General features: G+C 40.2%; 2 protein-coding genes across 2 annotated transcripts in view; both read right to left on the bottom strand.

The window, feature by feature from the left end:
• LOC141568058 (aldehyde oxidase 4-like) overlaps positions 1 to 4,455 on the bottom strand; it is a 143,574-nt gene extending 139,119 nt beyond the window's left edge. Inside the window, exon 1 of the mRNA XM_088793998.1 lies at positions 3,294 to 4,455. The gene's annotated coding sequence lies outside the window, so the exon portion shown is untranslated. The remainder of the gene's footprint in view (positions 1 to 3,293) is intronic.
• Positions 4,456 to 6,374: 1,919 nt separating this feature from the next.
• Positions 6,375 to 27,992, bottom strand: part of AOX1 (aldehyde oxidase 1) — a 73,778-nt gene continuing 52,160 nt past the window's right edge. Inside the window, exons 26-35 of the mRNA XM_019746480.3 lie at positions 27,602 to 27,829; positions 22,712 to 22,807; positions 17,461 to 17,589; positions 16,683 to 16,757; positions 14,925 to 14,977; positions 13,588 to 13,702; positions 11,968 to 12,033; positions 10,715 to 10,903; positions 10,098 to 10,265; positions 6,375 to 9,077 (exon numbers count right to left, since the gene is read on the bottom strand). Coding sequence (XP_019602039.3) covers positions 9,027 to 9,077; positions 10,098 to 10,265; positions 10,715 to 10,903; positions 11,968 to 12,033; positions 13,588 to 13,702; positions 14,925 to 14,977; positions 16,683 to 16,757; positions 17,461 to 17,589; positions 22,712 to 22,807; positions 27,602 to 27,829 — 1,170 coding nt within the window. The 3' untranslated portion in view covers positions 6,375 to 9,026. The remainder of the gene's footprint in view (positions 9,078 to 10,097; positions 10,266 to 10,714; positions 10,904 to 11,967; positions 12,034 to 13,587; positions 13,703 to 14,924; positions 14,978 to 16,682; positions 16,758 to 17,460; positions 17,590 to 22,711; positions 22,808 to 27,601; positions 27,830 to 27,992) is intronic.

The following is a 27,992-nucleotide window of genomic DNA, read 5'->3' as shown; positions in this document are numbered from 1 at the left end:
TTCTCTTTTGTGACTATTTCCTCCAAATCACATGTGAAAAAATTTTGCACATTCATGGGCTCCTTAAAGACATGAATTATCCCTGAATCAGAACCCCTTGTTTGGACTGATTCTCCCTACGAGTAAGAACCATAGCATACTGCTCATAACACAGTAGACACTCAACTGATGTTTATAGATGGGCGCATGAAGAAATGTGAGAATGAAACAAGTAAATTAGAAGACTAGACACTTACACCGATGATACTCCAAAATATGAAACTCAACAAAACTTTAGTCTTGGGGGGAAAAGTAATCATAATAAAGGAAGCTCCTGATAATTCTCTAGGAAAAATAACAGGAAAATGATCTCAAGAAAACAAACAGATTCAGACGGTAAGATGGTTAAGAACACGGATTCTACAACCAAATTACCTGGGTTGAAATCCTGACTCTTCCATCTGCTACTGATGTGATCTTGTCCGTAACTTAACCAATCTGTACTTCAGTTTTGTCATCTGTACAATCGGCACATAGTACCTACCATAGATAGCATAGTGCCTGATACATAGAAAGTACTCATTAAAAGTCAGCTTTGTGATGATGTCTAGATACTAAAGCACAGACTGTGGGTGATAAAGAAGACTTGCAATTTTGGTGCAATCATGCTACTGTCGTCTAACATTGGCCACCCAAACCTACAGGGATGAGACCCACTCATGGGACCTGGCAATGTTAGGAAGAAAACTAACAAAGGAGACAGGGACCATATGATCCTAACATATAAACTTGAGTGGCAATCCAGAGATCTCACAGGAAAGAAGGGGGTAAAGACCATTTCAGGGAGAGCTTACAGAGGAACGAACAGGAATGTGGCTGTGACTCTCTCATGCCTCACACCACGGGCTGCCTGAAGGTAACCATCCTGCCTCACTTCTTCTCTCCAAACTTACTGTTTTTATCCCTGACCCTCTGATCCTTGGCCTTTGTTGGCTTTTGATATCTGCCTTTAGCCCCTCAAGTTTTGGGCAAAATGTTGAAACTTCTACTTCTGGCTTATTGAACCCAACTTCCTCTGTCCGGACTCCTAGTTTCAGCATCCTTTGCAGTCCCAATATGGGATGTCGTCAAGTCTCCAACCCTGTCCTACCAGTTAAACCAACATCTAGCTCCCAAGGGATTTGAACAACACAGGCCACTTACTCCAACAAAAAGGATGGGGTTTCCCTAAAACAAACGATAAAACTGATAACCGGGGAAGGACATAGCTGGGAAGGGATCCTTCAATTACCCAGGTTTTGAGAAATTCGGTCTCTTCTACAGAAGAGGGGCTAAAATGTTCTAACATGGCTCAAAAGTGAAAGGAATAAATGAGGGGAATGGCTGTCAAGCTAATCAGAGAGCCTGTGATATGAAAGTCAGAGAATGTTTGGGGAGAACATCTTTGGGTTCATAACAAGAGAAAGAGAAGAATGCTGGGTGCTTTTATTTAGGGCTGTAGGCTTATGAAAGCTACAGTTTCAGGAAGTACACAGCAATGATGAAACTTCTCCCACTTATCAGAAACTGGAAAAAGGAAATACAGCATAAACTGCATACAAAGCACTCAGAAATTAAAATTGGAGGACAGAATTGTAAATAAGGAAGAAATAAGGAGTGGGGCAGGGCACTGTAACCAGACTGTTCTCTGATCAGTGAAGACAAAGAAAGGATATGAACAAATGATGGAAACAATGGGGCAAACTGATGTGAAAGCAAGTGTGGCACAGAGCAGTGTCAAGTTGTCTAAGGCACCGGAGAGAGATATGTTTTGTGGAAAGTATTGTCAACCATAAACTATATCATGCAGAAAACAAATATCTTGCTCAATGAAGATAGAGTGATAGTAACAGATGCAAGAGAAAAACAAAACCATCTTATTCTAACTTTTGATTCCATATTTCTCACCGAAGAAATGCTTGGTACACTAAAAGCATCAGACGAGCACAGTTAAGAAGGAAATGAAGCTCAAGGTACGTGATTTTAAGAGAGCACTTAGCCTCTTAAATTCATTCAAGTGGTCAGATCAATCAAGGCTAATTATGGACTATGACTTTGAAATTATTTGTAGATGAGTTTGTGAAACCATAATCAGTAATCTTTTTGAGACATCACAGAAAACCAGAGCAATGCTAGAACCTGGAGACAGGCGACCATTGATCCTGGTTTTCAAAAAGATGGATTTAGATGTGGTCAACTTTGCTGTCAGACAACTTCCTGGGTTTACTCTGGAATGAATTGCTGATGAGAGGACCCACAACGCTGGTCCCTAAGAGGAGGCTGGGTACTCAAGAAAACTAGCAACATCTTCTTTTGAGATTAGATTTCTAGACTGAGCAAGTGATCAGTGTCACAGACACAGGGCTTGGGGGTTTCACAGGCATTTGGCAGTGTCTGCACTCCCTCTGTGGAGAAGCCAGAGAAAGGTAAATGCATGATACCACAGCAGGGTTTATACTTGATTGAGCAAGTGTGAACGGTGTAGAGTATTTTTCTCATAGTTCTGCACTTGGCTTACTTGTCAATATTTTAACCAACAGCTTACAAAGAGAGAGAAGGTAATGTTGATCAGATTTGCAAGTAATGGCAAAAAAGTTAAAAACTATCTTGATAGGATAGAATGAATAGATGAAATTTAATAAGAATTTAAAAATTTCCAAAAGGACAGAAAGGGGAAACATCACTTTAAAAGTCTTAAGGCATTTCAAATGATTGCAAAATTATGAGTCATAAGTGGTTGTTTTTCCCCTGATTCCTAAGAGTCTGCGATTTCATAAGCATTAATAGTACTTAACTAGCAACTGTAGCAGCAACAGCCACAACAAAAAGTAAAAACAACCCAAAAAGTCCTTGTGTCTTTTGGCTAGCTCTAAGTACATCATTAAAAGATTTTTAAGGTCCTAATATTTCCAAACACCATTCCAGTAACATTTCAGTTGCATCAAGTCACCGAAGCAAAGACTATTTCAATAAGCTTATGCTACCCAAACATACATTACCCTAAAATGATCAGAAACAATTGATACAGTGCCAAGACTCATAGTCATATGGAAAATTCACTTTATTTTCTGGCTTGCTGCCACAGTTTCCCCTCCTGCTAAATATGGATGGATAACACTTACCAACCCTGCTTGAGGGGCGTGGATCATAAAGATCAACGAATCAATCTTTGTCAAACCATTGTGTTTAATTCCTTGGAGGAAAATGCTCACAAATCCTTGCTCCTCTTGTTAAAGACAATACCCATTCTATAGTATCAGAGAGTCATGACTCACCACCCAAGTTTTCCACTGACTGTTTCGTGGGGGGCTCCAGGAGCCTCCTTAGGAGAGTGTAGATGTCCCTCACCACACCTGGGGTGCAGAACCTGCCTGGGTTTCTTGGCCTTTAGCATTCCTTTCCTAAAAGCACAGAACACAGAGGATCCAGCCTGAAAGCTGAGGCGTAGGCAGCTCTCAGATGACAAAGAGGCTTCTGATTGGCACAGCTGAAGGTAGGCACAGACCTATCACGTACCAACTGGAAGTGCTCTGATTTGTTCACACTGGAAATGTCAAGGGAAGCTCTGGGGAAAGAGATTGCTTTGAGGTAGTTGGGAGAAGCAGTCTTTACGGTCATCCCAGAGCTTGACTTCAAGGGCACGGCTTGGATTCAACCAAGACCACAGACACAGATTATCTGCTTTGATTTTGTTCTCTCCCTCATTCTGTTTCTACTTGAGGGAAAAGAAAACAAATTTGAAGAGTAGGGATTTATTGTAAAATCTTCTGTCCATTAAGAGAGCTCCAGCATTTACACTTCTCATTTCCTGTTCTGACGTTGGAGGGTTATCTGGTGTTTCATTCACGTTGGGACATTTTTACTAATGAATCTTCAGTACATGAGCTAAAAAAATCCCACACAAATACCTGAGACTAACGTACCCAGCTGTGTGCCTCTGATGGTGTGAAGGGCTTCGTGGGGCAAAAGGACAAACAGGTTGGTGATGCTCCTTCACCCCCAGCAATCTCTATGGTGTTCCAGTTCCTTACGGTGTGGGAGGTATTTTTAGACTGATACATAATCCTTGCCCCCAAAGGGTGGGTAACTTAGTTTGGGGATAGTCAACATCTATAGTCTTGATTAAAGACAATTACATAGCATGCCAAGTTCAAATATCCAAGTCACAAAGGTATTTTTTCTGGTTAGAAATAGTGGCATGCCTATTTACACAGATAAAACATAGACTATGTAGCCTTGTTTTTCTCATTTTATTATGTAGGAACCAACATAATTATGAATTGCCCCTTTTTCCATGTCTGTGCACAGGACACATATCAAAATGTTTGTAATGAAGTGTAATAGAACAAGAAGTTCTACAAATGCAACAGAGATTGCAAAGTTTCTAGTTTCTTATTTGTGTCGCTTTCCCAAACAAACAAAAGGATATGCTTTTTTTTTTTTCCTTTGGTAGAACAATAAATTTACTTCAGGGTCTGAATTCCTCTTATTGGCCGTGCAGAGGAAATGACCATATAGGTTATGGTGGTTTTTCTGTAGCCCGTTATTTCTGAATATTAAGTCATTTAGGATATATTTGTTGATCTTGTTTCCCTGAGTTGATCAAACATCACTCCTTGCAATTATAAAATTATGTAACACTGTATTGTTTTTGGTTTTATTTTGGCGGGACAAATATTTGGCTTTGTTTTGGAGGATAATCCACAAGGATTTGCATTCTAACACAACAGTGGTTACGGATAAATAATAAAAGGTGGTGAAACATGGAATAGCTATAAACTTTAAAAATTCTTGAGTTCACACAGTTGAATAAAAAGGTTTTGATTCTCACTGCTGCCTGCAAAACATATCCTTTGTTCTTTACCCATATTTGTAAAGTTATTCGTATTTGTAAAGTTAAGACCTTGGCAGCAGTAGACAAATAGCATTATTTTCGCACCCACAGGAAAACGTTGGCACAACCCTCTGCCACTTCCTATTAGTGAAAGGATTCTGGAAGACTTGCCATCTCCGCAGGAGAGGAAACATGGTGTGGAGGAAAGAACACAACTTTGTGAGCAGACAGATGAAAGGCAAGTCCCTCTAATGCCTGCTAGCTCAGTGATCTTGGGCACGTTACACAGTGTGGGAGCCTCCATTTCTTTGCACAGCCCCATGTGGAGACACAGGCTCAGTTTCAGCCTTGACTAACTCTTCCTCTTTGCCAGTGGTGCTGAAAACACTGATACTGGGTTGCCCTTGAGGTGCCCTGTCAAAGACCGTGAAAAGCAAAGAGCACATTCCGTTCGTGGATTACATGTTAGAGAAATCTCAAGAACTCAAAACAAAACTGGGACCAGAAAATTATTTTGCCGCTTCGCTTCAGTGGTTTAAGAATCTCTGCTTAAAGGAGCAACATATTAAAATGTAAACTAACTGTGAAGTTTATTCCGAACTTTCTAGTATGATTTCTCTTCTGTTTTTGCTGGTCAAAATTTTATAATTATTTGTAAATGACATGAAGATTTTACACTCTTAATTTGTGTGTGTTTGTGTGGCGGGGTGGTGATGGTGGTTTAAGGAGGTGGAGAGGAGGAAGGAAATAGGGAGGGAGCGATGAAAAAACTGTAATGAAGAGTTGTTAATGCCTAACACTTAAATGAAAACAAGTGCAATTACAAAATGTCTGAAAACATCAATCTGATCAAATGCTTTTCATCTAGCAATCCTAATACCTTTTACAAGTAGGTTTTCTCTTGCGTATTCTCTCCCCAACCTCCAGAAAACTACAGATACAGATTGATACAGGTTTTTCATAGACATAGAGCAAATCACCACTCACACAGCGGTCACTTAAACCTAACACCTACTTTCCACCATGGTTTCTTTCTCTACATAAATTTAGCAATACAATGTGGAAAACTTACTTTCTTCTGTTCACAAAGAAACAACTTCATTTGACTTAGAATAAACGTTATACTAAAATAACTGGCTGGAAGTTGTGAAGTTGTGGAGAGCAGCTGCTGCTGTGTCCACCTGAGACCTGCTGAGGTGCATCTGTGGGAGGGTGGACAGGAGGATGGAGGGCAGCCCAGGGGTCAGGGGGTGATCTTGGCCTGCTCTCTGAGTGTTCCTCCAATCAAATCCTGTCTGTCTATGCTCCCAACCCTCTTATTTCCCCACCTTCCTCTGCTACCCAAACTTTCCTCCTCCCTTAAGCCAATTTGGAACTTCAGTCTCAATCGAGTTCTTACAGAATGCACACTTCTTTCTCCCTGTCCAGTGGTGACCCGCTGGAATAAAATTTCTTTTTATAGCCAGCAACAAAAATCAGTGAAACGGAACTAAACAATGTAAATGTCATGAATTCAGATGCATTTCTAGGTGTTAAATGTATTTGTTTATTAATTTGTTTTAAAAACAAAACTAATACATAATATTTTTTTAGTTGGGTCTTTTTTTTAATTAAAGTTTATTGGGGTGACAATTGTTAGTAAAGTTACATAGATTTCAGGTGTACAATTATGTAATACATCATCTACATCTTATATTGTGCGTTCACCATACAGAGTCAGTTCTCCTTCCATCACCATATATTAGACCCCGTTTACCCTCTAGAGCGCCCCTCCCTCTTCCCCTCTGGTAACCCCTAAACTCTTGTTTATGTCTATGAGTTTTTGTCCCTTCATTTGTCTTGACCTTCTATTGTTTTCAGTTTTATATACTTTTATATACCACATATCAGTGAAATCATATGTTTCTCTACTTTTTCTGTCTGACTTATTTCACTTAGCATTATAATCCCAAGATCCATCCATGTTGTCACAAATGGTACTATTTCATCTTTTCTTACTGCCGAATAGTATTCCATTGTGTATATATACCACAACTTCTTTATCCATTCATCTATCGGAGGACATTTTGGTTGTTTCCATGTCTTGGCCACCGTAAACAAAACTGCAATGAACATTGGAGCACATGTGTCTTTATAGATAAATGTTTTCAGATTTTTTTGGTAGATACCCAGGAGAGGGATTGCTGGATCATATGGTAATTCTATTCGTAATTTTTTGAAGGAACCTCCACACTGCCTTCCATAACGGCTGCACCAGTCTGCGTTCCCACCAACAGTGTATGAGGGTTCCTTTTTCTTCACAGCCTCTCCAACACTTGTTACTATTTGTCTTGTTGATGATAGCCATTCTAACTGGGGTGAGGTGATATCTCATTGTGGTTTTGATTTGCATTTCTCTGATGATTAGTGATGTTGAGCATTTTTTCATATGTCTATTGGCCATTTGTTTGTCCTCTTTGGAGAAAAGTTTCTTCAGGTCCTCTGCCCATTTTTCAATTGGGTTGCTTGTTTTTTGTTGTTGTTGAGTTGTATGAGTTCCTTGTACATCTTGGATATTATCAGAGGTGTTGTTTGTAAAAATCTTCTCCCACTCAGTTGGTTGCCTATTTATTTTGTCGATGGTTTCTTTTGCTGTGCAGAAGCTTTTAAGTTTGATATAGTCCCATTCATTTATTTTAGCTTTTACTTCCCTTGCTTTTGGAGTCGAATTCATAAAACGCTCTTTGAACCCAAGGTCCATAAATTTAGTACCTATGTTTTCTTCTACACAGTTTATTGTTTCAGGTCTTATGCTTAGGTTTTTGATCCATTTTGAATTAATTTTGGTACACGGTGACAGATAGCAGTCCAGTTTCATTCTTTTGCCCATGGCTATCCAATTCTCCCAGCACCATTTATTGAAGAGGCTGTCTTTTCTCCATTGTATGTTTTTGGCCTCTTTGTCAAAGATTATCTGTCCATATTTATGTGGATTTCTGGGTTCTCAATTCTATTCCAGTGGTCTGTGTGTCTGTTTTTCTGCCAATACCATGCTGTTTTGATTATTGTTGCCCTGTAGTACAAGCTAAAGTCAGGGAGTGTGATACCTCCAGTATTGTTCTTTTTTCTTAGGATTGCTTTGGCTATTCAGGGTCTTTTGTGGGTCCAAACAAATCTGATAATTTTTTGTTCTATTTCTTTAAAAAATGCCATTGGGATTTTGATGGGGATTGCATTAAATCTGTACATTGCTTTGGGTAATATGGCCATTTTAACTATGTTGATTCTTTCAATCCATAAGCATGAAATGTCTTTCCATTTCTTTATGTCTTCTTCAATTTCTTTTAAAAATGTCTTATAGTTTTCAGCCTATAAGTCCTTCACATCCTTGGTTAAGTTTATTCCTAGATATTTTATTCCTTTTGTTGCAATTGCAAAAGAAATTGTTTTTTTTGTTTTTTTTTTTCTTTTTCTGAGATTTCATTGTTAGTATATATCTCAGTTAGTATATATCTCGTTGATTTTGTAGCTGGCAACTTGACTGTATTCGTTTATTGTTTCTAGTAGTGTTTTGGTGGAGTCTTTAGGTTTTTCTATACATAGCATCATGTCATCTGCAAAGAGTGACAACTTAACTTCATTCCAAATTTGGTGCCTTTTATTTCTTTCTCTTGCCTGATTGCTCTGGCGAGGACTTCCAAAACTATGTTGAAAATGCATATTTTTTAAAAAACTGAAAATTACAAAAGTGTGTAAAGCAAAACGTGAATATCCTTTACAGTTCAAACTACTAATAAAATTATACAAAATTGCCTTTCACTAGACAGTAAATTTCTGTTAGTGGATATAAGCCAAATGTGAATCATACACAAGTCATCACCTCTATTCCATTCAGCTGGTTGGGTTGAAGGGACAGAGTAATGGAGAATATCATTCTAGAGGAAACCAGTTAGTATTTGTACCATTTCAAATATGATTTCTAAATTGCTTAAGCATATCTATCGAGACCTAAATGGAACATTTAAAATCAGCATCATATAAAAGCATATAAAATCATATAAAAGCAATACTCTGTGAAATGATTTCTGAAGTGTGAAACTTCGTCTTTCAGGCCTAGCCTCATAGAGCGTAGAGACTGGATAGATTGCTGTGTTAGAAGAGTCACTCCTTTTTCCTCCATAAGCTTGTACTTGATTCATATGCGTATATTCCAAGGAACATAGGATCCAGGCTTATCTCTTGGAATCTAGAATAAAAGGACAAATTTGTATGTTTGCACTTGGAAAATGTTTGTGACAAATGGAAAACAGCAGAATACAAAATACTCATATGATAAAAACTACCCAGAGGGCCACCAGGCCAATGAGAAGACAGGCAATGACAGAGTGAGAAATGTGGAGGAATCCAGGAGGGGACTAAGGGTCGGGTGGGGCAGGGCAGGTACAGAGTCATCATCCCATGAATCCCATGTGGGCTTGAAGACCCACAAATGAAAAGCAGAATCAGTCTGTGTTTCTCCAGAGTGAAGCGGTGATTCACAGGGCTTAGGAAAAGCTATACGGGGTTCCACAAAGAGCCAGCATAAGAGGAGGTATAGGAGGCGGCTCGCCCCTCCTTATAGGAATATACAAGGAATAACTTGTTTATAATCAGAAGAATCACTGTGAATGATATGAGTTCTATAATTAAAAATCTCGTCACTGGAAATGACTACAAAGAGCTAAAGTGTTTGCTTGGCAGGGGTGTGGATGCAGGAGGAATTCCCTCCAGTGGCCGTTGGGAAAGGGCCCTTCCCGCTCTGGTTCAAATCAGGAATTGCACACATTCCCAGTGCCTGGTTGGGGTGCACTGAGATAAGACTGTTGGAGTGGCCCGTATTCTTGGCCTGGGTGTCTTGGGTTCAGGTAACAGTTTCTGAACTTCTATTCCTGACCAATGTGTGTTGGGTTTAGGAGGGGAGGGCGGTGGAGGGGGGGTGGCGATGACAAAACAAAGGAGGAACATACGACTGATGATAAAAAATAAATCTTCTTTTTTCAAGTGGTGTAGAACTGAGCCCCACTGCAGGCCAGGCGGGCCAGGCTGATGGAAAAATGCAGTTCGCGGGCCACTGTGCTCTTCTGCTCAAATGCCTTTGGGATTCTTGTCACCTTTCTTGCATGGAAAACCATGGAAGAAAGGTGGGTTTCTTTCTTCCACGGTGAGTTAAGGAAACTTGACCACAAGGACAGGGGACAAAATCTCAGAATTTAATAACAGAACGTACCATTTTTGTGAACTTATCTTCACATGCCATTCTAATCTTCTCTGGGGTCAGTGGACTATTGAGCTTCAAAGGTCCAAACAAGCCTCTCTCCTGTCGTGCTGCATTCACCGCATCATGAATGGCAAAAAACACGGAACACCCCAGGAAGACGCCAGGCTCTCCCAGGCCCTTGAAGGGAGACAAGTCAATTAGATTATGGCGCTCTCTCTGTATATATGCGTATGTACATCTACAGGTCAGTATGTGCATGTATAAAACATAAAACATATGTGACTCTTCCTTTTTAAAAAGTAATTTATTATTGAAATCCAATGTTCTCATTCTTAGGTTTCCAGCCTAAGGAAATGATCCCAAATGGAGAAAGGAGATTTAGGCATGATGATGATTACTGCAAGATGAAAAATCAGATGCAACCTGATGGCAACAGTAGCTTGTGTCAGGCTCCAGGATCTGGAGTATTTCTTTAAAAAAATTTATAATGTTAATTTTATAATGCAAATGTTTAATAGAGCTTCCCCCCCTCCCCCAATCCTGGTAAAACCCTAAGAGATGAATGTAACCTCTCCCTCCCTGCACGGTGTCACACAGCATGCATTTATTCGTGGAGCACCGCTTACCTTAGACGAATACAGGGTATTCGAGTTTTGTGTCGGAGGCAACAAAGAGATGTGTAGCTCTGCGGGTACGTCACAGATGGCAGGGATTTTATACTGGTCTGGACCACGAGTGTATAGTACACCCTGAGGAGAATAATTCAGTTCCTCGATTGTATAAAGTCCCATGCCTTGAATAAATGCACCTTCAATCTGAGGCAAAAAAATAAAAAAATTTCAAAAAATTAGAATTTCCATATGTGAGAAAAACACATACTGTTGACTAACAGTAGCATTTCAACTTCATGCTGTTTGTCGGAATTTTTAAAATACAGTGTTGAGAGGTTTCTCAGCATGTCTTGGAGCATGTCTCTGAAAGTTTACTTAAAAGTTTACCTAAAAGCATTTCTAAACATCTTATTGGGCACTAAGTTCAAAGTCAAAGGCCTTCAGTGTGAATCTCAGCGTGGCATTAGAATCGTAGGTCTAGAAGAGGCCGCACAGAGCCTATAGCCCAAATGCTCTCTTTTTTTTCTTCCTGTGAGGCAGATGAAACCCTCTCTGCCTGGTGTGTCCACAGACCCCAGGACACGAGAAAAGGATCTCAGGGCTTTAGAATCCCTTCATCTCATCTGACCATCCTTGCTCACGAGCTGGCTGGCCTCACGTCTCTGAATTCAGTTTCCTTGCATCTAACATAAGGGGTTTGAACTATGTGTTCTCTATGCTTCCTGGACAGCTTAAAAATGCTCCAGTTCTTAGATGTGCTAGACATTTGAATATTTATGTAAAACAGCTTGTGATTTTTCAATCTGGTCAATTATTTCAAATTTAAATTGAAAAAGTCTGTGGGCAAAATAGGCTACTACCAATCACTACCGCTGCAGTTATTAACGTTTGTTATCCCAGCCCAACTTCAAACTCCTTGAAACCAGAGCCTGGCATGTGCCCAGGGCTCAGCATTTAGCACTACATTCTACTTCTTTCCCAGACATGTGGGGCTCATTTTTTCACCTCTAAGCTTAGTCTTGCCTCATTCAAACTCCCCAGGCACTGGCTGTATGTTTCTTCCCAAACGACCTAAAACGCCTTTGTTTCCTTCCCTCTTTTAAGCAATAAGAGATTGCGGTTCCGCAGCTGGCCTGTACAGAAGGATTCTGACTGAAAGGGTAGAAAAATAAGATGATGAATAAGCTGGATGGAATGTTTTGCCTGCATATCCCCACAGCAGTTTTGACTTTTACAAATAGGAAGTGAGGCAAATCAGTTATACATACCTGGCCTCTGTCAAGGGCTGGATTTATACTGTAGCCGATATCCATGACAATGTCTGTTCTGATATTCTAGTAATAAAAGAAGTGAAAATATTTACTGTGATGAATCAAGCTGAGGGAGAGAAAGTTGAGAAACAGTTCCTGCCAGGAGGCATTGGTATAGAATCTTTCTTTGGGCCACACTGTATTTCAGGAGAAAGGAACAATATTTTATTATGTTGCAAAGTTTATTATGTATAAACTTCAGAGTTATACAAATACTCTTAACCAGCTTAAGCACTGATCATTTTTTACTGGAAATATTAGGAGAGGAAAATATTTACTTGACTTTAATCCCAGCTGAGTGATGTAACACACGGACTTTTAGCCAGTACAACGGATATAAGATAGGACACAGAAAACAGGAAATGTCTATGGCCTTCATGACCCTTGTTGCAAAACTTTGTGGCCACCACCCAACCCAACATCCAGAGTCCAACTGGCCAAGTGATATTTACTGAACCACAGAACTCAGGGTGCAACGGCAAAAGTCTTTCAATTGTTATCCACTGTTCTAGATTTTTCATTTTTAGAGCAGGAGAGAGAATAAATCTAACATTACAAGTTGGTGACTAAAAAGTTCTCTGATAACCTACCAAAGAGGAGGCTTACAGCAGGCCCAGCCAGGCTGGTGATAACATGTTTGTTCTCTGGCAGGCCTGTCCCTTTTTTTATGTGACATTAATGGTCTCATGAGAGCCATGACAAACAGATTCTATTTATAATTATTAACGGAACAAAGGAAACCCAAGAGTGTCCTCATTTGATGAGGGACTTTCATCTAACATTTTCCTAATAAAAATTAGATAGTGATCCAGAATGCTCTACTTCAGGTACTCACCTCTCTTATGTAAAGACACAATGAAATGTAAAGTTCTCTTTGACACTAGATAGCAAGGCTGGCCTTCCACGAGACAACTGGCCTCAACTGGAAGTGAGTGAAGGTTTTGCTTTCAAAGCTGTGGTTTTACTACTGTTTCTCATTGCCTTTTGATAGGGCTGCTAAGAGTGGTTTTAGGTTGTATTTGCCAGCCTCCCAGGTGGCCCTCAATGATCGCCACCTGCTGGTCACATAAGGTTGAAGCCTTATGCAGTTCCCTCCTACATCTTACCAAGGTTGGTTTATGTGACCAATAGGACATGGCAGAAGTGATAATATGTCACCCCAATACTAGGTTATATTATAAAAGACTGTGGCTCTGTCTTGTTAGCGGGTTGTGGATACCTATGAAATCCTTCAAGAATGTCATATGATGACATTTCACATAAACAGCCAGGCTTGCCGGTTATACCAACACTCTACATGGAAGCCCCCTTTACGCTGTGTTATTTCCTTGAAGTGGTTCCTTTCCTGATTCCATTTAAAAGGGCCAGGGAAATAAAGAAGAAAGGCCATTGGTCATTTTCCATGGAAGCAACCATAGCACCGAGGCAATTACCAAGCTTCTATTTCGTTCTGATAATGCAGAGAAATCATCCTTAGGCTGAATCCATGGTGCTTCCGCGGTGCTCACACAGATGGAGTATGTGGAATCTAAGTGTATCTAAGAGCGCAACGTGAAGACCCTCCCAACTGGTACTGACCTTATGAGCACCTGTCAGGCAATCTATTTCAACCTCGGAACAGGCAGCTCCAAAAACAAAGTATTCGAAAGGATGGCCTTCGCCTGTCTCCCAGTTCATGCTTGACTCATAACCCCTGGAAAACAGAATTATTGAGGAATGTTGTTATGAGATCATCTCCTAATTGCAGACTGTGATGATTAAACACACCCATTAGGAGCTGTGCTCGATTTGTACAGTGATGTGCCAGCACATAATCATGCAATACATGTGGTGAATAAATATTTACTTCTTTCTTATTACACTTGCTTTGTCTGATAAAAACATCCAATTGCTCCCTACCAATGACTCCTTATGCCTGGAAGTTAATTGCTGACTGTATGATTATCCATCCAATTGCCATGGGTTAATATGGGCTCATGTAATCCTATTGTCATCAGATTTGGGGACTTCCACCTGCATTTTACACCAAATACTACTTTAAAGGTCCATAATGGCCTGTTTATTTGTCTTTCTGCCTCTAGGATTCAGCCTCCTGTGTGAGGGATCAAGCCCCCTGGCTGTGGGGCTTTGTGAATACTCTGGTCTCCCCACCTCAGGCTCCATGACCTGCTCTGTGTCCAGCTCCTCTGTAAGGACACCAAATGAATGTCATGGTAAAAGAGAAGCACAGGCCAGCAGCTTACCAGCACTTTCTACCCTTTTCTCCTCTACTCCCCCCCGGCCCAGAGGTGGCCATTAAAAATGCTTCCAGTGATTATTCCTCATAGTCAGCCAGTGCCCTGGAACCCCCATGACAACTGTCAAAGTGCCAATATCAGGGAACACTCTCTGTGTCACCCTGCTCTCTGATGGCTTTCACGCTCCATTAAAATAATTTGATAAATTGTTTTCCAGAGTACGTGAGTTCTGGTTCTTCCACATTTTGACAACACATAGTTATCGACAGATTTCTTATTTTTTGCCCATCTAGAAAGTGTAAATGGTGTTTATCTTATTATGGGTTTAATTTGCATTTCCTTACCTTTGTTTCTTAACTTAAGGGATACACTGAGTGTTCAACAAAAGGTCAACTGCTCTGTACCATTAGTGCTCTGTACTAAGCCCCAAAGAACCCTCTGGAATTACCCAGTATGATCTGAATCATCAATTCAGATGTATTTATTTTCATGCCCATTTTTCCCCCCAACAAAAGCCTTTCTGGACATTTGGATTAAGCAGCAGCTACATGTTCTTTATAACAGTGGGTTAATAGAAGGTACAACATTAATTTTGACCAAAATTGCAAACAGAAGTGAAACTCTTCCCCAGGATACCACAGCTATTTTCCATAGCATGCCACTGAAAGGACTATTTACCTGAAGTATCCAGTAGCTGAGAGAGAAATGCTTTCATCAAAAGCAGCATGTGCCTGTGAAAGAAGAGTGTCACATGATACAATAAGAATATTTAAAATAAGAATCATTTGAAACTTCAATTTTAATTTTACTATGTGTTAAATAATTATCAGTAGTAATAACTAGTAGTAACTCCCTAATAATAACCAGGAAGGACCAAGATTACTTTGTTCCTTTCAGCATTTTCCATCTCCACAGGCAATTGTGTGCATCAGTGCTTGTAGCAACAGCATTAGTTCTTCAAATGCATATTACCATAATCAATGATGTCACGGAATGTTACACTTACAGTCTGCACTATGGTGGACAATGCATATTCTGCTTATGAAGATTTTCACTAAGTCATCTGGAAAGACTAAGCCTATTAACGTGGAACGTTTCAGAAAAACATGGGTGGTTGGAGGTGTAACTCTAATATCATGTACCTATAACAGTTTTAGGAGAGGAGTAAAATTTTGCTAAGTTGTACCCTTTAAACCCAAAGTTCTCCTGACTCTTCAGTGCACACATTGACTAATAAATGGAAAAATGGGGGTCAAGTCCAAGTCCCCAGGTCTGAGAAAGAAAAAGGTGAGAAGTGCAACCATTACAGAAGAAAGTGGGCTGAATGGCAGCATTTCATAATGAGGGGGCCTGACTCTCTTGCACTGTATCTCACCCCAGCTTTTTCCAACCAGATTCTCTCAACCTTCCTGAGCCCGAGAAGCACAGGGCAGAAGGGAGAAAAAAATATACCCAGAAAGGATTGAGAGCGCCCATAAATATGAATTACAGAATAAGTCCTAACTCTGGACTATCAGGGACCATTTCTAAGTGAGACTTCCCAAATGTTACTTCCTCCAGACCAATGCTTTTAATGTGACATTCTAGAACAGTCAGCATGACACATATTCCCAGCCTTTACTGATAGCCATTCCATATGATCTGATACTTTAGAACCTATTACTTTGAAAAATTTGCTAGTTGACTTTAGAATGGGTGTTTTCTCTTCCAACTAGATCATAAGTAGATCAAAGGAAGCAATTGAATATTTCCATTACATTTGGTGCCTATTATTGGTTGAATATATACCCAATGGCTTGCCTTCCTATTTCTTTCTTTTTTTTTTTTTTTTAATTTATTGGGGTGACAATTGTTAGTAAAATTACATAGAGATTTCAGGTGTACAATTCTGTATTACATCATCTGTAAATCCCATTGTGTGTTCACCACCCAGAGTCAGTTCTCCTTCCATCACCATATATTTGATCCCCCTTACCCTCATCTCCCACCCCCACCCCCTTTACCCTCTGGTTGCTTTCCTATTTCTAAATAAGTGCTTATATGATTTTTCCTTGCATAGAAGGATTCTAGTGTTTTCTTCCCATTTAAAAACAGTGGAACCCAAAGAAGGAGAATAAACAGATTTACAGCTATTATCTAGAAAATACCTAAGTTTCATAGGAAGAAACATCAATTAATTCTTGCTTAAAACAAGAATCCTGGACAGAAGACCATTTTTTTCTCTAATAGAGAATTTTCCCAGATGTAAGAGCTCCTCCATCATACTATGATAAGATTTCCAAATGCCACAGCCAAAGGGCCTCTATTTATCACTACGTAACTATAGTGCCTGCTAAAGTGCCCTTTCTACTGATATTTAATTCACACATACATCTCATTCTCCCTCTTCTTTTCCCCCCCGCCAAACACAAAATACGAAGTAACAGTGATTCTCACCCACTCCTTCCAAGTGCCTTGAGGATTCTTGCTGATGATGGGTTCAAGGCGCTTTAGGAGAGTTTGACAAGCATCCTAGGAATTATTTTTTTAAATTAAAATTATAATCATAATTTCACACAAACATCAATTTCAAAACCACATGATATGTGCCATTATATGGACTTATTTAAGAGGCCCAAGGAACATGGACCAGGAAGAGAGCGCCCCTGTAATAACTGATGTCACAGGTTCAATGGGGATGGGGCTGAAGCGGGACCACCTAGGACAGGGGCCTTATAAGCCACACTAAGAGGTCGGACTTAACGGAAATCCTGTTGGCAAGCCACTGGCCACTGTTTTTAATCATAGCATGGTCAGATTTATTTTGTGGGAAAGCTTGCTCTGGCTGCATGAAGTCAGCATGAACAATGGAACTGGGGTGGAGAGACAGCCTTGCAACGGCGCTGGCAGCAGGTGAGAGTCTGCATCACGGCAGCCACATATATTACTGCAACATGGAAGTGGAATGACACAGAGACACTTCTGAGTAGAATTGAAATGACTAGCTGACCAGGGAGGTGTCAGGAATGAGGGAGAAAAATAGATGGCTATTTCAGCCAGGAGAGCAGTTGAGTGCTGTACCACTGACTGAGGAGACCCGGGGAAGGGCAGCTTTCACTGAGAGGGTGTGGGAAGGAGATAAATGCTGGGTTAATTCTCAGCATCTTCTGAGTGCCACCCACGTATTTGGTCCTGACGGGGTTAGTGATTTGGATGCCACTGCAATGATTCTTACCTTTATTGCCAACCCATTCAGGTCTGCCACCAGAGAAGCTCCAGAGAAGTTGGTATTAGGGACGGTTTCTGTGCTTGTTTCACGCAGGTGGACACTGGACAATGGCATTTTTAATTCACGACTGGCCACCTGAATTTTAGAAGAGAGGTTTTTCCCCCCCAAAACTTTGGTTAGTCACAGACCCATGCACATGGCCACGTGGCAGCACGACTGTGAAGCCCTCATGTGCACAATGGGGGCTAGTGGGCAGAGTCATGAATTCCTCCAGCCACAAAATGTCCCTCCTTCTAAAATCCCTGTAGCTAGTCTGGACCCTGAGCCCTGAGCACACTTTTCTTTTCTTTGAGTTTCTTATGTGCCGTAGCATCAGGTAGAGAAAGCAAGGCCCATGGCGAGGCAGGAAGCAATACTTCGTGTCTTTATCATCATGAAATCAATATCTCTGAGGCCTCTCCTATCCCATACTGTGCAAAATTCTAGCAAAGTCGACCTCGGCAGAGAAGACATGCCTTTTCCACATTTTTCGACATGCTCCAGGAAAAGAGTTCTGGTTGTGAGAAAGGACAATGGCCTTGTTAAAGAAGCAGCACCAACGTGAGATCACAAAAGGAGATGGTGCCAGTGCCGCTGGCCAACATGAGCACTTACTGGCTGCTTTGTTCTTCCTTTGTTTTTAGTGCTGGGGAGCAAAATCATATTACTAACTTCAGCTCTTCCCAAATTCTCTGCTTTCCTGCAAGCAGTATAGCTTAACAGAGTTTGCTCATAGCTGGGACAAGGACATGGGCATATGGAGTCCTTCTGTGTCTTCGACTTTCAAAAGATTGTCTACACAAAATGCATAGGCTTAGAACATAAAGGTCTCAAAAAGAGAGAGAGAGAGAGAGAGAGAGAGAGAGAGAGAGAGAGAGAGAGAACCCAAATTAATAAAATCAGAAATGAAAGAGGAGAAGTGACAATAGACACCACAGAAATACAAAAAATTTTAAGAAATTACTATGAGCAACTATATGCCAACAAATTAGACAATCTGGAAGAAATGGACAATTTTCTAGAAGCGTACAACCTTCCAACGCTAACTCAAGAAGAAATCGAAAACCTGAATAGATTGACTACTACCAGGGAAATTGAATCAGAAATCAACAAGCTCCCAACAAACAAAAGCCCTGGACCAGATGGCTTTACAGCAGAATTTTACAAAACACTCAAAAAAGAATTATCACCTATTCTCCTCAAACTTCCAAAAAATCCAGAAGGAGAGAAGGCTCCCAAATACTTTTTATGAGGCCACTATCACCCTGATCTCAAAATCAGATGAAGACATTACAGAAAAAGAAAACTTCAGGCCGATATCCTTAATGAACATAGATGCAAAAATCCTCAACAAAATATTAGTGAAAAAAATTCAGCAATATATTAAAAAGATCATACACCATGATCAATTGGGATTCATTTCTGGTATGCAATGGTGGTTCAACATCCAAAAACCAATTAATGTGATTTACCATATTAACAAAATGAAAATTAAAAATCATATGATCATATCAATAGATGCAGAAAAAGAATTTGAGAAAATCCAGCAGCCATTTATGATAAAAACTATTAAGAAAGTGGGAATAGAGGGACCATATTTCAACATAATAAAAGCCATATATGATAAACCCACAGCTAACATCATACTCAATGGGAAAAAGCTAAAACCATTCCCCTTAAGATCAGGAGCAAGGCAAGGTTGTCCACTTTTTCCACTTCTATTCAACATAGTTCTGGAAGTTCTAGCCACAGCAACCAGACAAGAAAAAGAAATAAAAGGCATCCAAATTGGTAAAGAGGAAGTAAACTTTTCATTATATGCAAATGACATGATACTATATATAGAGAACCCCAAAGACTCCACCAAAAGACTGTTAGAACTGATAAATGAATTTAGTAAAGTAGCAGGATACAAAATTAATATTCAGAAATCAGTTGTATTTGTATATACCAATAATAAAATATCAGAAGGAGAAATTAAGAAAACAGTCCCATTTACAATTGCTTCAAAGGCTATGAAATACCTAGGAATAAATTTAACCAAAGAAGTAAAAGACCTGTACTCAGAAAATTCTAAGACACTAAAGAGAGAAATTAAAGAAGATAAAAATCGATGGACACACATACCATGCTCATGGATAGGAAGAATTAATATCGTTAAAATGTCCATACTGCCTAAGGCAATATACAGATTCAACGCAATTCCTATCAAACTGCCAAGGACATTTTTCACAGAAATAGAACATATAATCCTAAAATTTATATGGAACCATAAAAGACCCGGATAGCCTTGGCAATCTTGAGAAATAAGAACAAAGTAGGAGGTATTATGATACCTGACATCAAATTATACTACAAGGCTACACAGTAATCAAAACAGCATGGTACTGGCATAAAAAACAGACACATAGATCATGGAACAGAATAGAGAGCCCAGAAATAAATCCATGCCTATATGGTCATTTAATCTACGGCAATGGAAGCAAGAATTTACACTGTGGTAAAGACAGTCTATTCAATAAATGGTGCTGGGAAACCTGGACAGACACATGCAAAAAAACAAAGCTGGACCACCTCCTTATACAATATACAAGAATAAATTCAAAAGGGATTAAAGACCTGAAGCCATAAAACTCCTAGAAGAAAATATAGGAAAAAAAATTTTACAGACATTACCTGGAGTAATATTTTTACTGATATATCCCATTGGGCAAGGGAAATAAGAGAAAAAAATAAACATATGAGATTACGTCAAACTAAAAAAGTTTTTTCACAGCTAAGGAAACCATCAGTAAAACAAAAAGGGAGCCTACTGAATGGGAGAAGATATTTGTCAATGACATATCTGACAAGGGGTTAATATCCAAAATTTATTTAAAAAAAACTCATTCAACTCAATACTAAAAAAACAAACAATCCAATTAAAAAATGTGCAGAGGACATGAAGAGACATTTTGCTAAAGAGGACATACAGATGGCAAACAGACCTATGAAAAAATGCTCAACCTCACTAATCATTAGAGAAATGCAAATAAAAACCACAATGAGATACCACCTCACCCCAGTCAAAATGGCTGTCATCAATAAATAAACAAACAACAAGTGCTGGCGAGGATGTGGAGAAAAGGGAACCTTCGAGCACTGTTGGTTGGATTGCAAATTAGTGCAGCCACTATGGAAAACAGTACAGAGGCATCTCAAAAAATTGAAAATGGAACTACCTTATGGAGAGCTATTCTACTCTTGGGTATCTATCCAGAGAATTCCAAAATGCTAATTCGAAAAAAATCTATGCACCCCTGTGTTTATTGAAGCAGTATTCACAATAGCCAAGACATGGAAACAACCGAAATGCCCATCAGTAGCCGACTGGATTAAGAAACTGTGGTACATTTATACATGGAGTATTATGCAGCCATAAAGAAGAATGAAATCTTACCATTCACAATGGATGGACCTAGAGAACATAGTGCTAAGTGAAATAAGTCAGACAGAGAAAGACAAATACCATATGATCTCACTTTTATGTGGAATTTAAAGAATAGACTAAATGAACGAACTAATCAGAAACAGTCTCAGAGACATATAGGAAAAACTGAAGGTTGCTAGATGGGGGTGGGGTGGGGATGAGGGAGAAGGTGAGGGGATTAGAAAGCACAATCGGTAACCACAAGAAAGTCAATTGGGGAAATATAAGCAATAATGTTGTAAAGATTTTTTCAGGTATCCGATGGACACTTGTCTTATTAGGGAGACCACTTCAGGGATGGTGTAGATGCCTCATCACTGCACTGTACACCTGAAGCTGAATAATAATGAATGTCAACTATAATTTTATATATATATAAATATATTCACAAGAAGTGGAGCACAGCATAAGGAATAGAGACAGTGGAAATGCAATGGCTGTATGTGATGTCAGAGGGGTAGTAGATTGGGGGAGGGGGTTATCACTTTGTGAGGGGTGTAAATGCTAAATGTCTAAGTGTTTTGTACACATGAAACTAATAAAAAAAACTAATAAAACTAAAAGAAGATGGCAATAGCAAAAAAAAAAAAAAAAAAAAAGAAAAGAAAAAGAAAGTCTCTGGTGGCCCAGTAAGGGAAACAATGAAGTCTCCAAAATGGGGAGCTATAACCACAGAATTCTCAAGTGACTGATACTATGAAAGAAAATATATATTCAACATCTCTCTAATCAGAAAAAATGCAAATTAAAGCAATAATGAAGTACAATCATTCACCTATCAATTTTTCGAAGATTTTTAAAACAATCCATAATATACAATGTCGGTTGGTAGTGTACTGAGATGGCTACTTTCTGAAAAACAATTGGTAATATGTGCCAAATGATTTAAGATACATTCTGTGACCAGTAATTCCATTTCTGGGAATCTATTTTAAGAAAATATTCATTGATTTGATCACAGGTTTATGTAAAAATATTCATTGAAGTGTTCAACAATTGGGGAAGGTTAAATAAATGATACATATCAACATGCAGCCATTACAAATCACTATTGCAAAGAATTCTTAACGATGGAAGAAGTGCTCACTCTATGTAAGAAACAAACAGAAGACAAAATTATATAACAGCATGTTGGTAATTTTTTGGAAAAAGAAAAAGTCAAGATGGAAAGAACCCAAAACAGTGATTATCGCTAAGTGGTGGAATTGTGTAGGGTCTTCTTAAAAAAATTATTTGCCTCTTACAAATGCTTTATAATCTGTATTATTACTAATATGATTAGCAAAATAGAAACGGTAGCTAAAAATTAAATCTAAAGTAAAAGAGCCAAAAGAAAACTGGTAAAGTTTGGTTAGAAATATCAGATGTGATTTACATTAGCAATTGTTCAGAGTCCTGACTATAAAAAAAGCAAGAAATAGCGCAGTATGTCAGAATTTACATATCTTTTTGTTGCTCAGCAACAAAAAGACAACTCATTCATGTATCCAAAGGAAAGCAGCAAATAACCACACATCCTTGTACATCAACAAGACAACCTGAGGCTCTTCCGCCACATTTGTTTAAGAAGGACAGTTACAAACTGGCTTGTCAACTCAGTTTCTGCTACTAGCTTAACAGTTTATGTGGTCAAAGCTGCAGTCTCCTATCCTTCTTATTTTGAAACAGAGAATGTACAGTCATGATTTCTCCCTCGTACACATATCTATAAGCACACATCCAAAATCATGCAAGTATTTGCATTCTTACCTGAATCATTTTAGTGTGGACCCCCTGCCCCATTTCAATTCCACCATGAGTCACCAGCACAGATCCATCTAGATAAATGTGAACGAGGGCAGCAGCCTAAGCACAAAAGATGAAAACAGTTCCCATGATTTTTTGACTAATATTATCATGTCTTGTCAATTAAAACATTTGTCCTGGAAATGATCCCCTCCTTTCCATCTCCTGCCATAATATCCAAGGACACTTTTCCCGTCACCCCGAGCGCATGCAGCAGAGACAGGGCAATGCTAGGGCATTCCGTGACCACCCAGGAGAGGCCCGATTGTCACTGGATAGCTTTGAGTCTGGGGCAGGACTATGCTCCTTAAGCTACTATTTCCTCAGTAGGACATGTGAGAGCACTGGTACCTTCAAGGATCCCCTGACACGGGTAGGGCAACAATTCAGGTTTGGGTTTGTTTTGGGGCTGGGGGGGGGGCATCAGTTTTAACAAGCAAAGTTTAGAGTAGATAGTTTAGGGAATAGGCAGAAGAACTGTTTATGTGAATACATATTCCCATGGTTGTAGGTGTGTTATAGAGAAGCAAAAAGGAAAATCTAAGTAATATGAAACAGGCATTAATTTTTTTGCTGCAAAAAGAGCTAAGCTCATTCTTAATCATCTTGGCACAGAATTACAGAGCTTTAGTAGGAAGGGAACTTGGAAGCAATCTTATCTAACTGTACAGCTCCCCACAAGGATCCAGAAGGAACCAAACTGCTCACAGAATTAAGGGCTGCTGTAATCAGAAACATCCCAACTCTAAGCTAAACATGTTTTACGATTAACAAGAACATGCCATATTGCAAGCCTGCTCATGCTAAACTAGTGGGTATGGAGGTAGCTCGGGAAACTGTGGGAAACAAGGATGGCTTCTTCACTTTGCGTCTCCAGAGTAAGAGCAATAGTAACAGCATATGGTCTTAAGAAAACGCTTCTAACACTGCAGTTCCAGAAGGCCTGCAAGGCACACCTTTTTGCAGCTGCTCAGCTGAGCAATGCCAGCCCCAGAGATAGGGTCTGGGCCAGGCAGAGGTCATTAAGCTGTTGACTAGTTTCTTATCATCTACGCTTTGATGCAGAGTGGCGTAATTATTTAGTACTTATGACAGGGTCTTCAGAAATGCTGGTAACAAGCTCATTTCCATTGAATAAAGCTCAAATTTTAGTAAGCCTTTATCACTCACTGAGATTACTTATAAACAACCCTGGTAATAAGGGAAGTCAACGGACTTGTATGTCAATCATCAGACACAGCCAAGGAAAGGACTGCATTCCTAGCTGGATGCTCAGGCCACCAGAAGGAACTCCCTGGGCCACACCTGGAGACTTGCTTCTTTACTGGTGCCCAAAGGCTCACATTACTCCAGCTAATGGCAAGCTAAAACCTCTATCATTTCTAGTGAGACACTTTTGACAGTGAAAATGGGCTCTATTTACATGGTCAGCAGGTGTAAACTAGGGATGTATTAGGAAAATAGGGACATAGAGGTTCCCTTTCTCCAAGGACAAAGGCAGATGTTCACAGAGCAAGAGAGATTTTTAGAACCTTAAGAAAGGCATCATAGCCATAATGATAGCCCAACGGCCTTGGGAAGATGTAGCAGAGAGTATTTAACCGTCTGTTGACACATCACTCCTGGAAATACTGTCTTGTGCTCTTGGCCATTTATTCTCAAAACAATAACGATAAGGAATGGCGTTCTCTACAGATAGTCCAGAGATGGCTGCCCTGGGGCTGCACATCAGATGCCAGCTGATGCCAGCAGCAGTGGTTGCTCCTGGACTCTATTCTATGGCCCTTAATTGCATGCTTCTAGAATGTGAGCCCCCTGAAAGGCAGGACCCTCTCCTAAGGCATCCTTTGGAATGCAGCATAGTATCTCACATAGAGTAAATGCTCAATAAAAGTTTGATAGATGAATTTGCAACAGCATAGCCCTTAAATCTGTTTCTTAAGCTTGTCGACACTGTATTTGGTCTCCTTGGCTCAGCAAGCATTTCAGAAGTTGCTTGTGAATTAAATTATTAGCTGGCATATATAATTGAGCAACAATTACAGTGAATTGTGCATTTCTTACATCATATGGCCCAGCTGTCAGTGTCACTCTCCCTGTGTGTCCAGGGAGACATTTCTAGCAGAGACTGCTGAGTAATTTGTTCCATATGCTGCTGCAATCTACTTGCGCCATTCAAAATGTCAAATGTGGTTCAGTTAAGGGGCACCACAGGATGGTTCATCGTTAGCACCACAAAAGTTAATTCCACAAAGCTTCATCTATGAAATCGGCACAACTGGAGCATTAGAACAGATGGTTCTCCAATAATAAACTGGGGACTCGGTCTCTGAAATTTAAATCTTCAAGCAATGACTACCGGTTTTGGTAAGAAACTTACTTTGGTCCCACAGATTCCCAAAATGTCTCAGCCATTCAAACACTTGAGTTCCTACTCTGTGCCAGGTTCCATACTAAGACACTGGGGATACAGAGGTTAATTAGAGACTGTATGTCCTTCAGTGTTCACAGTTCAGGAATTAAATATAATGCAGGTGAGGTATGTTTGATCCCTTAGCTATTGGGAGCACAGGGGCTCCTTCTGCTCTGGGAGGCAGCATGGAAGGATAAAGGCACATGGGATCTGTGTCCAGACAGTCCTGAAGTGAAATCCTTGTTCTGTCATTCACTAGCTGGATGTCCTTCGCAAGACAGCAGACCTCTATGGCCTTCCATTTCCCCGTCTATAAAATTGAATCACATCTACCCAACAGATAGGGGTTCAATCAAGTGGGAAATGACAAATCACCCAGCCTAGGGCCTCACGCATAGAAGGTACTTAAATGTCATTTCTAGTTCCCTCCTCTATTTGGTTTGCTTTAGAATAGTCTTTCAGCATATGGCGTCCAGGAAGCATCTTGATTGATCTCAAAGTCCTTGATTCAGCCCGAAGCAAATGTTCTAAGCACAGAAGCTGGTTAGTTTCTGGGGGAGGGTGGGAGGAAGTGGTATGGGGGGAGCTTCTCAGGAGCCTTTGAAAACAAAGTACTGCTGGCTGCTGGCTGGTTTCTTCCCAGCTGAGCTGGATCCCACCTCAGTTCCCACTGAAAGGCTCCGTGAAGGGGCAGCTTGATGTAGTTGAGAAAGCACGGTTTCTGGGAACTCTCAGACCTGAGTTCTAGCTCCAGCCCCTCCTCTCACCAACTGTGGGATTTGGGGGCAAGTTATCTAAGCTCTCCAGCCTCAGTTTCTCACACTAAGTTAATACGGCTACAAATGCTCTAGGTTGCCCTGAGGGTTGAATTAGGTAAAACCTAAAATAACTTATAACATAGTAGGTGCTCAATAATCATCGTTATTTTTTACCTACTTTTTGAGAAATTTCTGATGAAGGAAATGGGAAAGACTTGGTCTACTGGAGACCAGATATTAAGTAACGGTAACCATTAAATAGAGGCAGTTGCCATGTCTACCACAGCCTAATGCCCAGGGGTTTCCAGATGACCCATAAACAGTGGAGATTGTTTTTCTCATGAGCCTGGTCAGTGTGCTCAAGGACAGACGGCCCAGACCGACCTCTTCGCTAGCTGCCAGTGAATCACTTTACCCCAAAACTGTATATTGTCCTTTTTTCTAGTGGTATTTTCCCCCCCTTTTTTCTTTTTGAATAATCTTATTTTTGCCTTTATTCCTCAACTATAGCCTCTTGACTGTCTCCCTCATCTGGGTAAATTGTGTGCAGATGACTAAACGGTTCTGTGTTGTTTTTGCCATCATAAACAGGCAAGGGGTGGGAAGGCTACAATAAGATCTCCAATTGTATTGTTAAAATTCTCCTCTGAGCTAATCCACCCGCAATCGTAACTATATGAAAATGTTCTAATGATTACACCAAACTGAACCAGGATGGTTAGGTGAAGGAATGGCTATGGGAACGAGGGGTGGACTTTCATATCTGCTTTTCCTGGCTTCCTCTGCTCCCTCAACAGCCAGCTTACACACTAATGCCCTTCACAGCTTCACCCCCATCTATCCCTATTCTGTCAACACACCTGCTACACCTTCATCATGGCTCAGCTGAAGGTGTGAATTCTGCAAAGGAGAGTGGCAACCGTTTTGAGGGCTCTGCCATCTTATCCACATATGTGCATATATATAAGACGTATACATATGGAAGAACATAGATAATAGGGGGCCCATTTCACTGCTGTAAATGAGCTAGAAGAGAGCAGTCCTTCACTAGCTGTTCGGGGTAAGTTTCATTCAAGAATGAAGAGGTAGAAACAGCAAGTAGGATTTAGCAACCAATTAGGCAATTTATGTAATTAATTAAAGAAATTAAACTGCAAGAACAGATTTTTAAGTTCCCCCTTCACACTTTTAATAGCTATGAAATGAACAAGCTCCTAAAATTGTGTTTTAAAAAATTGTTTAAATGATTTACTTGTCTGGATTTAGCTTACCCAAACCCACCATGAAGGGGAGGGGTACCTGCAAATGTCTTCCAGCCTCTCATTTCTATGTCATAGTCCAGGCACACAGAATCATACAATAGCAGGAAGAGGAGTCTTGGTGGCCATGGGTGCCACCCTCTTACTATATACTTGAGCAATTTGGGGCCCAGAGTGAGTTGACTCATCCGCTTAATGCCAGGAACAGGAGTAGACGTAGGGCCTCCTAATTTCTCAGAAAGAATGTTTGTCAGCAACCTGGGGACACGGGCAAAGCAGCTCTTGTCTCCTCTGAAGAAAAGTTAGTTTGGCTGGGTACAAACTTGGGTGAAGTTGAACAATCAGGTATTGCAACCATATGGCTAATTCACCTTCCTGGAAAGTTTCCTCAACACCTTTTGACTTGTCTGTTTGGAGAACTGACCTGAGCAGCAGCACGTGAGTCAAGGCCAATGGGATACTTCAGGGGCACCATGGCCAACCCCTTTTTCTTCCAGTAATTCTCCGAGTTGAATTTTTCCACGGCCGCTTTCCTCAGGGAGTAGGAAGACATGGCCATACATTCTTTCCAACACTGGATCAGATTCTTGGCACTAAACTCTTGTTTGCAGGGTGTTTGGGCAACTTCCTTGTACATGTTTATCATTCGGACCTATAAAAGGAAAGGAGATGAAAAGGGTGTTGGGGGTACTCGGCAGACAGTCTCTTCCATCCTCTGTACTAGTCAAAATTTGCTCATCCTGTAAGGCCCAAACTGAGTTCAACTTATTCCTTGTGGAAGCCTTTCCCAATGCATAACACTCTTCTACTGGGAG

Source organism: Rhinolophus sinicus, chromosome 17, assembly GCF_057876585.1.
Source record: "Rhinolophus sinicus isolate RSI-liver-muscle chromosome 17, RSI-T2T, whole genome shotgun sequence".
Taxonomy (NCBI): Eukaryota; Metazoa; Chordata; class Mammalia; order Chiroptera; family Rhinolophidae; genus Rhinolophus; species Rhinolophus sinicus.
The sequence above is the reverse complement of the archived record's forward strand: the minus strand, read 5'-3'. Positions and strand labels throughout refer to the sequence as shown.